The sequence below is a fragment of the Triturus cristatus genome, chromosome 6 (assembly GCF_964204655.1).
Source record: "Triturus cristatus chromosome 6, aTriCri1.1, whole genome shotgun sequence".
Classification (NCBI taxonomy): Eukaryota; Metazoa; Chordata; class Amphibia; order Caudata; family Salamandridae; genus Triturus; species Triturus cristatus.
The window spans coordinates 1,929,247,018-1,929,261,817 of record NC_140589.1 but is presented as its reverse complement, the minus strand read 5'-3'; the positions used below and the strand labels follow the sequence as shown (position 1 = coordinate 1,929,261,817).

Genomic DNA, 14,800 nt, shown 5'->3' with positions numbered 1-14,800 from the left:
ATTCACGCAAGTGGGTGTTCTCGGCTTCTGTCAAAGCGTACAAGCGCCCACAGGGGATCAAGGCCCCCGGAACCAGATCTATGCGGCAATCGTAATGCCTATGAGGGGGTAATGTGTCTGCCATCTTTTCACAAAAAACGTCCTGATATTCCGAATACCAAGACGGAAGCTGTACATCCGTTTCTGCTGCCGTCGCTACACTATAGGATGAATGCAGGGACCCCTCCCTGTCCGTACCCCGGCCAGTACAATGAGCTTTGCACCAGGCCCCACTAAACCTCACCTTTCCTTCTTTCCAATCTATATCAGGGTTATGCTTTCTTAACCAGGGGAGCCCCAATATTACTCCGTATTGCGGAGCTTGGAGGATGTTGAACTGTGCCGTCTCGGTATGGTCGGTTCGCACTGCATGAGCAAAGGTTTGGTATTAGAGTCAATGGGGCCAGTACTTAATTTCTTTCCATCTACCGCCAGAACCTCTTCGGGATGGTCTTTCCTTACTAACACGAGTCCCAAGCTTAAAGCCACTTCCCGATCCATGAATAGCCCGGTGGCACCGGAATCAACCATGGCTTCTATAGGTTGCCATCCCTTGGGGGTCTTGAGGTGTATGGGAAGAAAAAAATGGTGTGTAGTGTACTCCGTCGGTTTAGATAACGAAGGGACATGAATACCACTCAAGGAGTTCCCTTCAGTGTTCCCTGAGTGTATTAGTTTCCCTGTTTATCTTCCGTTGTGCGTCCGGAGGTTTTAGCCGCTCCAAACCCAGTCTTGGGTTTGGCCAAACACTCCCTAACAAAGTGGCCTTTTTTACCACAGTACATGCAAAGCCCCTCTTTGCGTCTATTGTCTCTCTCAGCTGGTGTGAGCGGTGCCCGTACGGCCCCTATATCCATAGGTTCTACGTGAGCTCCAGCCCCCACACCTAGGCCTCTGTTGCGGTCAAAGCGCAGAGGGGGTCTGTCTACTTTTTTCCTATCCCCTCTACGTTCTCCTAGCCTATAGTCTAATCTCAAGGCCAGATTTATTAAGTCTATGCACGTGGAGGGTTGGGGGTCAATTTGAGCTATTACGTCCTTCAGGTCATCTTTTAACCCTTGATAGAATAGCGCCCCTTTCTTGTCCTCGGGCCACTGAGTTTCGGCCACTAGTCTCTGAAAGGTGTTAACATAGGTAACTATATCCTTGGTACCCTGTCTTAGTTCTAGCAGCTCTCTATCTGCTGTGAAGGATGCTGCTCGGCGATCAAAGACTGTTTCGAACTCTTTCTTAAACTCATCCCAATCATATAACAGGGGGTCATCTCTCCGAACATACGGCACGGCCCATTGAGCGGCTTCCCCCGTTAAGTAGGATATCATAAAGGCCACTCTGGCCTGATTTGTGGGAAAGGCCTTCGGCTTGCACGAAAAATGCATCAATACCTGTGTCATAAAGACCTGGACCTTAGTGGCATCACCCTGAAAACGTTCAGGGGCTGCCAAGGGAATGGGAGTAGGCATTTCTACGGTTACTGGCGTGGTGGCAGAGGGGGTTCCAAACTGGAACATACCCCCGACTGCTCCACGCCCTACCTGGGCATCAAAGGGGTTTCGCTGTAACCGGTTTACTGAGTCCTGTAGAGCGGCCGTCTCAGCCCTAGAGGCTGCTACCTCATGTCTGGAATCCGCTACCTCTTGTTGGAGATTTACTAAGGTGGCCAATACATCCTCTAGGGTGGTCATAGTGACAATGAACCGACCGGGAGAGGTATATTAAGTTTTAGGCAGATTATTCTGTCAGGTCCCGCGTAGGCCTCTCAGGATCGGTTCGTTGCTCAATGGGGGCCCCCCTATTGACAACCCTAATTCCGAATAGCCGTAAAGGCACGGAAGCTTAAGGGGGTCAATCGAGGGGCAGGAAAGGATGGGAACAGCGGGGAGGGAGATCTGTAAAGGAAGCACAGGTTTGGTTAGCCGGATTGCCTGTAGCTGAATTGGCTTTACACCCACTTGACTCACATAAACAATTCAGTCTACCTGTAAAGAAAAATAACCAGTTCTATCTGTGACAGCAGAAGGGCGATTAAATATCGTCAAGGCCGCTTCAACGCCAGCTAGCTGCAGTGTGCACGACTGTAGATACACAAACAATACATAAGCACCCCATGTATTATACCAGCAGCAGAATATACCTTTTTGCCACTATAGGGTAACACCATATACCCACCAAAGAGGGTGTGCAGGTAGGCCTCACTGAGGAAGGAAGGTCTTACGCTGTAGCCTAGCTGCCCCTCTACAAACCCCCAGCTAGAAGACAACACAACACACACAGTTCATAAATACATGTTCAGCGGTGACTTCAGGAAAGGCAAAACATTGGTGTAAAAAGAATTCACAGCGTGGTATTTAGGGTCATACCACCTGGTAAAGTTCAAGCGTGTATATCGAGCGCTCCACGCACTCACTCCGATACTCTTAAATGCCTGTTAATAAGTCTCACAAGCGTATTCGTTTTTTGGCAGTCTTGGATATCATCAGCACGGAAACACAAACGGAAGCTCAAACGTGTGCCCTAAAGGACTCTTGGCGGTGTCACTGACACCCTTACCGCACCCGGGGAACTCCACAATGAGATCTGCAACACGGTCAGGTCAGGCTCCAGGATAATCTGCGAGCAGTTCTCCGCGGTTCCTGGCTATATGGATTCCCGTCTATTGCGCCGCGTCACTTCCTGTGCGCGCGCGTCGGGCCTAGAGGTTGCTGGGAAGCGTAGTCCCTTGGCAGCTTTGGTAGTCTCCCATAATCCCCGCATTGCGCGGATATGGTTCGCGGCCTGATTCCAACGGCCCGCTTCTTCCCTGATGGACGGCGAGAGGGCAGAGGTCAGGTGAGTTTTCATGACAGCAGTGCAGTGCAATGTAGGGCAGTGCAGTGCAGCGCAGTGCAGTGTAGCGCAGTGCAGTGCAGCGTAGCACAGTGCAGTGTAGTGTAGTGTAGTGCAGTGTAGTGTTCCTCACTTCACAAAGAAGAACCTGGAGCATTTGTTAGAAGGAAAAGAACATCACCACCAATAAATGTCAACACCAAATCCCACCTCGAGCACAGACCGCCCTCTCTCCAGTGTTCCTTCTACTCAAACTGTGGTTGCACTCGCTACTTCACGCGCAATCCACACGGGATATCGCCCCTAATCAATATCACATTGGGCAATCCTGCCCTGAACCTTCTTTATTTTTTCTACCAGCCCACTAATGGGGAGTATTCCCCGGCGCCCATGGAGAGCTATTGATACTGGTCCGCTCAATGCCTCCCTTATCCAGTCAACCCCATTGGTCTCCCCAATTTGGACACAGCCGTTCGTAATTACCATCAATGGCTAAACTTGTCGCTAATCCAGTTAGCTCCAGCATACAGCCATAAAACTAATCCTTCCAAACCCTGATTTAACGATGATCTTAGACAGGAAAAACAGGAATGTAGGAGATCAGAACGTAAGTGGAGATCTCGGCATAAATCAGTGAGAAAGAAGTTTATTTAACCAACTTGAAGACTTATAAAAAGATGATTTTAATGGCGAAAAAGAATTATTTTGCGGCTAAAATAGAAGGAGCAATGAACTCCTCCAAGGAACTATTCAGACGCTAAGACCCCAAATACTAATCAACAATTCTGCAACAAACTCGCACTTCATTTCAGGATAAAGTTAAGTCTGTCTATGATTCCTTTGTAAACATGAGCCAAACGACGGACTTAAATATGAGATCTCCGAAATGCAAACACAACATCAGTGCCTTATCCCATTTTGGGCCTCTGACGGGGAATCAGACGCAAAGTATACTGATGCAGATGAAATCAGGTTCACCACAGGACCCATGCCCGGCCAGAAGAATTCATTTGGCCCCAGAGGTGATAGCCACACACCTCACGGTAATATTCAACAATCTTTTTGAAGCAGGTTTTTTTCCGAAAGATTGGAAGGTAGGGCCTATTTTGCCACTAATAAAAAAGACTATCTTAAGCACCGGTGACCCCGACAACTATTGACCAATAACTCAATACCATTTCCTGCTAAACTGGTCGAGAAGATCGTCAATAAGGAACTGACCATCTTTCTAGAAAAAAACATGAGTCTGGATTCTACACAGTTCGGTTTTCGAAGTCACCATAGTACTGAACTGGCGCTGATTACAGCCACAGAAGAAATTGGGCAAATGATAGACAGTGGGGGGAAATGCGGCCTTGATCCTTCTAGATCTTCTGCCGCATTTGATACGGTCAACCATGCTCTTCCTATTGATCGCCTCGAATAAATTGGGATCAAGGATAACGCACTCAAGTTTATGACTTCTTTTTTGGCTGACCGCTTTCAAACGGTCTCTCTAGGTGGTTTCACCTCACCAGCCTTTTCATTACCCTGTGGAGTCCCTCATGGCCCATCTTTGAGCCCCACCTTGTTCAATCTTTATGTTACCCCACTTGCAGCTTTAATGAAATCATTTGGCTTTTCCTTGGTTTCATATGCGGATGACACACAGATCGTCGTATCCATCACTAACAATCCTGGATCCACGGCCACCCAGTTTCACGGCTGTAAGCTTCATATCGGGAACTGGATGAGCAGAAACAGCTTGAAATTAAACTCCTTTAAAACTGAGGTCCTGCTGTTTGGCAACAACCCATCTTTCTGGTCAAACAACTGGTGGCCCCAGGAACTAGGGACTTTGCCTACCCCGAGGGGTGATTATTGATACTAAGTTATCTTTTTAAGGACAAATAAATCACATCACCTCTTCGTGTTTCTGGAAACTTTAAGGAAAGCACTACCTTTCATTCCATCGATCCTGCAGACGAGGGTAGTCACGACTCTGATCTCGTCCAAAGTAGATTATAGTAATGCACTCTTCAGGAACGTTCAACAGTGTTTTTTACATAAGTTACAGATGCTGCAGAATGCCGCAGCAAGGTTACTGCTGGGCATTCTGAAACATAAATCAAGCACTGATCCAACTACACTGGCTCCCCATTGATAAACGCATACAGTTTGAGGCACTCCTGCATCCCCGTCAGGGCACAACATGCGGTCGGCCCAGACTACTTTATACAGCATTTTCAACGAGACATCCCAGCACGCTCCCCACGCTCTGCCACAAGTAGAAATCTTGTAATCCAAAGATTTAAGAAAGCTAACTGGGGTGGGAGAGGTTTCAGTTTATGCACATCGTATTCACTTCCGGCAGAACTAAAACTCAAGACAAATTTACTAGCGTTCAGAAAAAGTCTGAAAACTTGGCTTTTTCCCAAATAATTATGCATCTCTGTGTCTTCCTAGCTGGTCAGCTTCTGCTTAGCACCTTGATACCCCCGGGTGATTGGAGCGCTTTATAAATTTTGTTTTCATGTATTCGTCCATATATTTATTTCACCTTTATAATGTTTGGTTGGCTCCAGAAAAGATGAAGTCTGTCAAAAGAGGGTGTTAGCAGATCCCTGATACAATGAGTGATCTGCTCAGGAAAATTGTGCTATCCACATGTGGAAGCATCCCTTATAAATCATTTCATGCGTATCCGTGATGTTCACTGTTCATTTTTAGATGTGTCCCCAATGCATTTTGGCCATATCTCTGCCCTTCATCAGGGGGTACATTCCTTCTAGACCGCCATGATCTCAGGACCTCGCGTCCTGCTTGTTGAAACAAAGTGAGTACATTATGGATACGCATGAAGCGTTCATAAGGAATTTCAGGTGAACAAAAGTCATGCTGGAAGAATTGATTTTGAACAATAAATACACAGAAGTGATAATGTGAATAAAATTACAATTCAGAAAACTGGTTCAAGTTTGAAATTGATTTCCATTTGGAACTTCGGCAGTGCATATAAGGTACGCTTCCACATGTGGATAGCGCAATTTTTCTAAGCATTAACACACGTCTAGGATCAGAAGACGATACCTTTCTGCATGCCAGCAAACCCATCACAACCTAACGAAGTACTAGCAAACCTTACATAATTCAAAAGGAGTGAGTGGTCCAGTGTTACTAATTGTACCATGAGTGATCTCCCGTAATTTGCCACTTCACTGCCAGGCATCAAAAGGGACAAGTGGATTACTTTCTAGGACAAGTAGATTTCTGAAGCGTTCTATCCCTTGGACAAGTAGATTTTGTTTTACATTCCACCCCACTGCTATCTCTTGAGATCACTAGAGATCACCGTCCAAGAAAGTTTGCCTTGAACTAGGTCTGAAAACCCAAATCAAGCAACGGAGCAGAAACAGAGGTTCTAGAAAACTATTCTCTATATTTCTAAACCTAAGTAAATATTAAATAAAGTAGGGATACTTAGGAGTACATGATTTACACTTCAAGGCAAGCGTCCTAACGCCGCTGAGCACATGTGGAATCCAAGACATCGATGCCTGGGACTTCAAGAAAGTGCTGACAACCGCCGACCCTCCGCAGCTTGGAGACCAGAGCCAGGCGAGCCCGCCCCGCCTTGCAGACTACATTATATCCAAAGAAAGCCCACTCAACCCTCGATAATCCCTCCCGGAGGGTTTCCACACCACAACGACAAAGTATCACAGTGGAATATGGGTGGGGTAAGAGGTGTGCCTGGCTAAAGGGATGGGCTGGGAAAGGATGGCATGCTCCCTTCCATGTACCACTGCACATGCGTGGAACAGAGCGGACTCCTGGAGGAGGATCACATCCCCACAACTGAGTGTGGCAGCAAACCTCTGTCAACAAGTCCCCCTCCGCCAGCCTCCATTTTGCTCCCTCAGGGGAAAGAGATTTCTGAAGATCCAAAATGGAGGACTGGTCCAAGACATACAACAGCCTCAGCTCCCCCCAGACCCTCATTCACTCACATGTCCAAGACATACAACAGCCTCAGCTACCCCCAGACCCTCATTCACTCACATGTCCAAGACATACAACAGCCTCAGCTAACCCCAGATCCTCATTCACTCACATGTCCAAGACATACAACAGCCTCAGCTACCCCAAGACCCTCATTCACTCACATGTCCAAGACATACAACAGCCTCAGCTCACCCCAGACCCTCATTCACTCACATGTCCAAGACATACAACACCCTCAGCTCACCCCAGACCCTCATTCACTCACATGTCCAAGACATACAACAGCCTCAGCTCCCCCCAGACCCTCATTCACTCACATGTCCAAGACATACAACAGCCTCAGCTAACCCCAGTCCCTCATTCACTCACATGTCCAAGACATACAACAGCCTCAGCTCACCCCAGAGCCTCATTCATTCACATGTCCAAGACATACAATAGCCTCAGCTCACCCCAGACCCTCATTCACTCATATGAGACACAAACACATGTCACAGCTGAGCCCCTCGCTGTCTACAGCTCTGGACAGACACAGCTCAGCTCCGCACTAACTGCTAGGATAACAGTGATCCTTTCCCAAACCTATGAACACTCATCCCAAGGAGAGACCTGGACCATCCAGAGTGGGCAAAGCACAGAGGGATCACATCAGGGGAAAGGCCGACACGTGGCAGTGGGAGTAGGGGTTTCTCTCTTCATTTCAATGGCACGGGGGGATTATGTAATCTCTTGTTCCCTTCCCTTTCCTTTCTCTAACAATGTATTCTATTAGGTGAACAGTTTAATGTCACCGGAGGTAAATGCAAAGCCAATGTTGGCTTCTCCATATTTGCGGCGCGCCCTTACCCAGCGAGACGAGGGCCTGGTGGATCTCCTCCATCACGGTCTGGTAGAGCCGCCTCTGCTTCTCCTCCAGTCCCTGCCACTCTTCTTCCAGGAAGTACATGGCCACATCATGGAAGGTCACCGGCTCCTGAAAAGCAGGAAGTTATTCCCTCAGTACACGATTCTTTGACTACCCTGGAAACGGCATCTCTAGGTTTAAGAGCCACACATGCAACTTAAGTCTCCAAAGCAAGCACAGAATGAGAGAAGCCGCATGTTTATCTCAGGGGTCTATCACCGAGATGGTCAACTCTGAGTGGCCAGGTCAGACTACGCCACGCTACCAGCAGAGCAGGGAGGTGTGGGTAGCGCCAGCATTGCGTCAGCACCGGGCACTATACCCAATCCACAGCACACTCTTAAACACGGACGCTTCAAATTTCATTTCTTTAATTTTTTTATGATACAGAAATCCTACCGAGGTCCACATAATCGGGTTCTTCAAGAGTTCAGTGGGGGCTGAAGGGTGAAGGGCTAATATGTTGTGGGTCCATCATCCCCAAAGTCCCATCAGGAATTCCCCGACTTTGCCATGTCTGCTAAAAGTTAATAAAAGGTGTAAGAATCCACAAGCAATCCCATCCAGGGCTGAAGAGGCCCCGGGCACCTCTAGGCACCTCTAGTGTTCAACACAAAGGTACTACAATCCAAAAAATCTATCTGCTCCTCAGATCAGAGTGAGGTTCTGCATGTACACCCACAATACACAAATGATTCTTGGGGTATCTCCTGTTTCGTTTCAAGGGGATACAAATTTCTTTAGCAGCAGACAGCGTATCCTCTACTCGCTGTTGGATGTCCACCAACTACTTTAAGTTCAACCCTACAAAAACGGAGCGGCTGCTAACTTCTGGAACCCTACTACTGAACACCTGCTCTGAGGTGCAATCATGGGCCCTTCGCGAGTTCCATTGCCTTCAGTCCTCAAAGTAGACATCCAGCTTGACTCAAATCTGGGCTTAAAGACTCAGGTCTCAAAAATCACCAGCCCCTATTTCTTTCAGTTAGAATTCTTTGTAGCATCTGTTCTTTCGTAAACGAACATCTTCACATCGCTGTTGTGTAAGCATTGGTACAACAGCGACTGGATTATGGGGATGCTGTACCTTTATCTGTACCGATCAATCTCACTGCCTGTCTTCAGCTCAATCAGAATATCTGAGAACCGGCCAAAGACACTGGGCCTGATTTAGATCTCGGTGGACGGGTCACTCTGTCAGAACGGTGACAGATATGCTGTCCACTGAGATATAAATCCCATAGAATGTAATGCAATTTATATTTCGGCAGACGGGATATCTGCCATCGTTGAGACGGAGTAACCTGTCCACCGAGATCTAAATCAGGCCCTCTGATTGTATCCCACCAACCCATAAAAGCTGCACTGGCCACCGGTTCACAATTAAATCATTTTAAAACTTGAAGTATTATATTTATATACTATAAATGACCACAGTGCTGCTTACCAAGACATTCAAGAGTCCATGGCTGCCTCTTTCTCTTCAAAGTCAACTTCTGATGTCCAACTTCAGGAAATTACTAAAAACCTGCCTCTTTACCATAGTCTGACCTTTTAGTTACCAGCAATAAGTAAAGAATCTCTTACCACCAAGAAGCGATAAGCAAACATTGTCCTTAATAAATAACATTAAAATACTACTGATATATGGCAGGAGCGCTCCATTGAAAATCAATGGAAACTGGGGGATACAACAGCACTTCACATGGACGCGCCCTCCCTCCAATGCCAGTGTGGAATGAATAGAGAGGTGACCGGAGAGCTGCTGTAATGTAAGAGGTGAGGGGTGCTCAGAGGTTAAGTTTCCATGCTAGGACCTTCCATGATAAATGTGCTGGGGGCTCTCTCTGACAGCTGTCTCCTGACTGTCCAGGGAGTGGCTCCACCACACTGCCCGGCTCAATACGTTCCTGGTAACTTCTGGCTCCCTGTAGCTTCAAAGTATCTTGGAGATGAGTTTGCCCCCCACCCGGAGGAGCAGTGGAGGTAACTGGTGGCAAGAGATCACAACATGGTGGTTCTGAAGACAGATGCTCTGTTGGCAGGAGCAACTTCAATATCAGCAGGACAGGTTCAAGAGCTAGCACTCGGTGCCCTGCACCTCTGTTGCCAAAGCTAGAAAGGGGATGCGAGTCCTACCCGTGATACGGGCCTCCATCACTCAGTTCTACTCTTAAAGACCAAGCGGCTCGCGCCCCAAGAAACACGCTGACGTCAGAGGACCTCACCTTCTACAGGGCATTCTAGGCGGTGCAGGACTGAGAACAGTGTTCCTGTCTCCTCCTAGGAAAATACATCTAACACTGCTCTGTTCACAATCCCCGACCGCTCATGCACCATACAGCAGTGCACACCGAGTCATCAACCTCAGAGTAAGGGTGCCACCTACTATCTGGGCGTATGTGATCCTCCACGCCGCCTTCACTAGCACATGGGGGTTATTAAAGGAAAACTCACAGCAGCATCTTCAGGACACAGACATTATGAGTTCTTTATGCCGCAATGGACCCTTCATGAATCACCCAACCTCCTTTTTTAGGTCTCGGCTAGCGAAGGCTGCGCTTGCGCAGTCTCGCTCGTGAGATTTAATGACTTGGAGAAGAGGGGCTTGAACCCGCCCCTCTTCTCTCCTCTTCTCCATTGGCTGGCCTCTTAAATGTTGGCCAGCCATTGGAGAAGAGGCTTGTCTCGCAAAACAAGCCCCGTCCTTTTCGGATTCGGGGGCGTGTTTTTTCGTTACTTTTCGCTGGGCGTGTTTTTCTCTTCTCCAGCCAATGGCAAGAGGAGAGAATGAAAACACGCCCCCGAATCCGAAAACATTTCTGCTTGACCTCGGAGAAAGGCGGCGGTGTTCATGGCTGTTTGTGCATGTCTGCCCAAACAGTCGACTCCCTCCGCCCTGCAGACAAAGTCGCTACCGAGATAAGTGTCTCTCCCTCAAAATTAGAGGATCACAGCTGCGTGTCTCACCCCCAATGATGAGACCCCACCGCTATACACGTTCACACCATAGGCGCCCCCACCCCTCGCCATAACACGCACTCCTCGTGCTCACGGAGCGCTCTTGAAAGGAAGCACAGAGCCCGATACATTTAGAAGGGCCGTTTTGATAGCATATATTTTTATGCACTTAGAAAAGATGTTATTTTTTGATGTGGTAATTTGAAAAACGTCCCTTAACGGTCACAAGATGGCGCCTCCCTGCGATACCTGACGAGATCCCGCTCTGTACGGCAGCGTGTGCTGGGAAGAGACAAAGAACCCCCCATGGGCCGACCTGTCATATTTTTGTCAGAACGTTTTCTTTACTTTGGAGCCGCCACGGTTCTTTGTTTTGCTTGCCTGCCCTCCCTCCCGGTGTCCCCGCCTCCTTTTTTAAAGTTTGAAGGATGGGTGGAGTTTGCCGTAACAAACGCACAAGATGGCGCTCCCCGGGATTTCTTTGGTGGCAAAGCGTCTCCCCCCCCCCCCAGTGTTTGCAAAGCGGGAGGGCAGTGTTAAGCTTCTGTTGCAGCGAGTGGTACCGGTGACTGCAGCGGAGGGTTCTGTGTACTGCAGGCAGCGGCGGCGCAGGCTCCTCCTCCGCTGCGCGTGAGGTGAGGCAGCCCTGCTCGCCGCCATTCTGGAGGCGGCTCCAATGGACAGGCACAAGATGGCGGCTCCCAGCGGCAGTGGCTTTAGCTACACAGGAGAGCAGTAGCGGGGGCCAGGGGCTCGCACGCAGGGCACTGGGCCCAATCCCCGGGTTAGGAAACCGGCAACAGATAGTAGCACGCTCCCCTAGGCTGACGGACCAGTGGAGGAGGCGGGACCAGCAGAAGGCAGCGGCAGCTCTTCTCTCCTAAGATGGCGGCTCCCACAGTCTCCATGTCCGGCCTGTAAACCAGCCCCCTCCGGTGCTCCCGTGAAGCCCCCACAAACGAAGAGTACCCCCAGTCTGAACCCAGTTCTGTACGTTTTTTGTCGCACCTGATTACGTCACATTTGTGGTTTATTCTCATCGGACATAATGGCTGCCGCTACCCCCCCCTGCGGCCACCGGCGCCCCCACCTCCCAGCCCCCCTCGAACGCCTTACAACCCCGATGGAAGCGAGTGGTGGGCTGGTCGGGCCCGGTGCAGAGGCCCCGGCACGGACATCGCGCAGTGGCCATCAAGGAGCTCATCGTGGTGTTCGGTGGCGGTAACGAAGGGATAGTAGACGAGCTGCACGTTTACAACACCGGTGAGTCTGTGGTGTAGGTCTGCAAAACCTGGGGGTGGTGGGGTAAAACTGTATTGACCAGGATGCAGGCAGCGCTGGAGTAGCGGGTACCTGGCACTGATACCCAACGGGGTTGGACTGGTAAAAAGGTCTGATTGCAGTGCCCCCTTGTGGTGCCTGAGCGAGGATGCTAGGTGGGGCATGTGAGGGGTAGATTGTCTTGTATGTGGTAAACATGGTGGCTGTGGCTTCAGCCTGCTCTGCTGCTTGCAGCTGGAAAACACGTTCGCTGCATGTCCCTTTGTCCCCTGGAGGTTAGCGTCTGCTCTCCCTATTGGAGGGATGCGGTTTCTTTAATCAGGTGCTGTCGGTGTACAAGAATGAATAAACCTGCTTTTTTACGGGGCGGCCGTGACATTCCTACGGGCTCTTAAATTAAATGATTAAACCTACGAAACATGCTTTTGTTTTGTAGGGCTTTTAAAAAAAAAAAAAAATGTCTATTCTTTTGTGTTTGTCTGTCTCAATGACGCAGGTTGTCTCTCTTCCTGTCGCTGTTCATTCCCGAGCAATTGGGCTAACGAATATTCGGAAGAAGAAATCCGTGTTTAATCTGCTGTATGTCATATGTTTATATTCCTACCGCTGGTAGTTGCAAAACAATGTGATGCAGTGAGCAGCTAAGGTAATTGGGAAATAATATTAGTGATTGTGGTGCGGCTGTGGTGGGAAGGGAACGTTTGGGAGTACTTGTGAGGGGGGAGATTAAAGGAAACAACCTCTGACTGTTCGGGGCAACGCGTTCTGCTTACATGATGAGTGTGAGCTCAGATGCATGATGGGTCGTGTAATTTCCTTGGTCCTTGCGAGGGTAGTTTATCCTACCCAGATTGTATTTTTGTTTCCTGTTCGGATTTATAATTCTCCTGTAAGAATGAGTTAAAAGTAGGGCTACGAGGGGGGCGTGGCTAGGCGCCGTGGTGAATGGCCGCCTGATCCCGGAGCTCCGCCGGGGCCGTTGGTGTTCCACTGAAATCCGGACTTAATCCGTGCTGAGGGGAGTGCTCTGGAGCTCCCCCGGCTCCCCCTGACCCAGTGCCCACGAGAGCTGCTCGGCGACCCCAGGAGACACTCAGGCGGCCGCGGCGGGTGACGGCGGCCGGGCGCCTCGGCTCCGGAGCTCTGGGACTGCTCCCGGCGCTACCTGAGGCCCCCGGCGTGGGCCTGCTTAGCGACGTGCTCGGAGTGACGCCATCGCGGGAGAACGCGGCCGATTTCGTGGCGCGGGGCCGCCCCTGGGCCCGGGAGCCTGAGGCCAAGGTCGGAGACCAGCAGGCGTCCACAGGGAAGGTGCACGATCGCGACTGGGGCTGCGGTGGAGTGATTCCCTGGCCGAGAAGGGGGCGCCATTTTGTGGCCACGGGAGAGCGGAGGGAGTCTGACGCTGAGGGGCACCCTGCCCAACCATCCGGTGAGACCCACGAGCGCGACTGGGGACTGCACGCCGCCTGGCTGCCCGGGAGTGGGACGGAGTACTGTACCTGATATCGTGCCCGGCTGTTTGGCGGCGGAGGCCTTCCTCCCCTTATTGATCCCTGAGAGAGAGCTGTGGGCCCAAGGATACGTCCGTGAAAGCCGGCCGGACCAGGGGGCGCCTGGGTGCTGCGGCGGGGACCAGCAGTCGTCCAAAGGGAAGGTGCACGATCGCGACTAGGGCTGCGGCAGAGTGATTCCCTGGCCTAGAAGGGGACGCCATTTTATGGCCACAGGAGAGCAGAGGGAGGCCTGTTGCAGAGGGGCGCCCTGCCCACTCATCCGGTGAGACCCACGAGCGCGACTTGGGACTGCGCACCGCCTGGCTGCCCGGGAGTGGGACGGTGTACTGGATCTGATTTCGGGCCTGCCTTTTTGGCGGCGGATGCCTTCCTCCCTCTATCGATCCCTGAGCAAGAGCTGTGGGCCCCAGGATACGTCCGCGAACGCTGGTCGGACCAAGGGGCACTTGGGTGTTGCGGCGGGCGGTGGTACATACGGCCCGCGAGGTGCCTGGAACGCCATGCGGCCCAAGAGTGGCGCCGCAACACAGGCCAACAAACTTGACCAGTACACAGTAGCCAAGGCGCCGCCTCAGGCGGACAGGGCTCCGAAGGATGATGCAGACCCAGCGGACCCTTCCTTGAAGTCCATCATGGCCGCGATTCAAACCCTGGGCACGAACTTGGAAACCAAAATGAATAAGATCACCATTGAAGTGGCCCTGCTTCGAGCCGACCTGGGGAAAACCACGGACCGGTCCAAGGGCAACGAAGTCGATATAAAGGCCCCACAGGACTCGGAGAAGCGGCTAGAGGGTAGGGTGAATGAGCTAGTGCACCAGCACCGCCTGATGGCCCTGCGGCTTGATGACCAAGAAGGGAGGGCTCGGAGAAGTAATATCCGCGTCGTGGGTGTGGCGGAAGGACTTGAAGGAGACAGTGTGGAGCTCTTCCTGGAGGACCTGATCCTACGACACCTTAAACCCAAGCGTCTCTCGAAGCTCTTCACCATTGAGCGGGCGCACAGAGCCCCTATCCCATGACCCAAGCCTGGGGCCATGCCACGGACGATCATAGCCAAAATATTGAATTTCCGGGACCGTGACGCAATTCTCCAGGCGGCAAGACAGCACGGTGACCTACAGTATGAGGGGGCCACGATCCGGTTCTTTCCCGACTTCACGCTCCAGGTCCAGCGGGAAAGGAGCTCCTTCCAAGGGGTCAAGGCGGCGTTACGCGATCGTGGGATCAGATACATGATGTTCTTTCCCGCCAAACTGAAAATCATCACTGGTGGACGATCCCTCTT

The 14,800-nt window shown here is 50.7% G+C and overlaps 1 protein-coding gene across 1 annotated transcript in view; it reads right to left on the bottom strand.

The window, feature by feature from the left end:
* LOC146822510 (uncharacterized) overlaps window positions 1-14,800 on the bottom strand; it is a 181,694-nt gene that overhangs the window by 120,988 nt on the left and 45,906 nt on the right. The window contains exon 2 of the mRNA XM_085613627.1: window positions 7,696-7,822. Within this exon, the coding sequence (XP_085469753.1) occupies window positions 7,696-7,822 (127 nt within the window). The remainder of the gene's footprint in view (window positions 1-7,695; window positions 7,823-14,800) is intronic.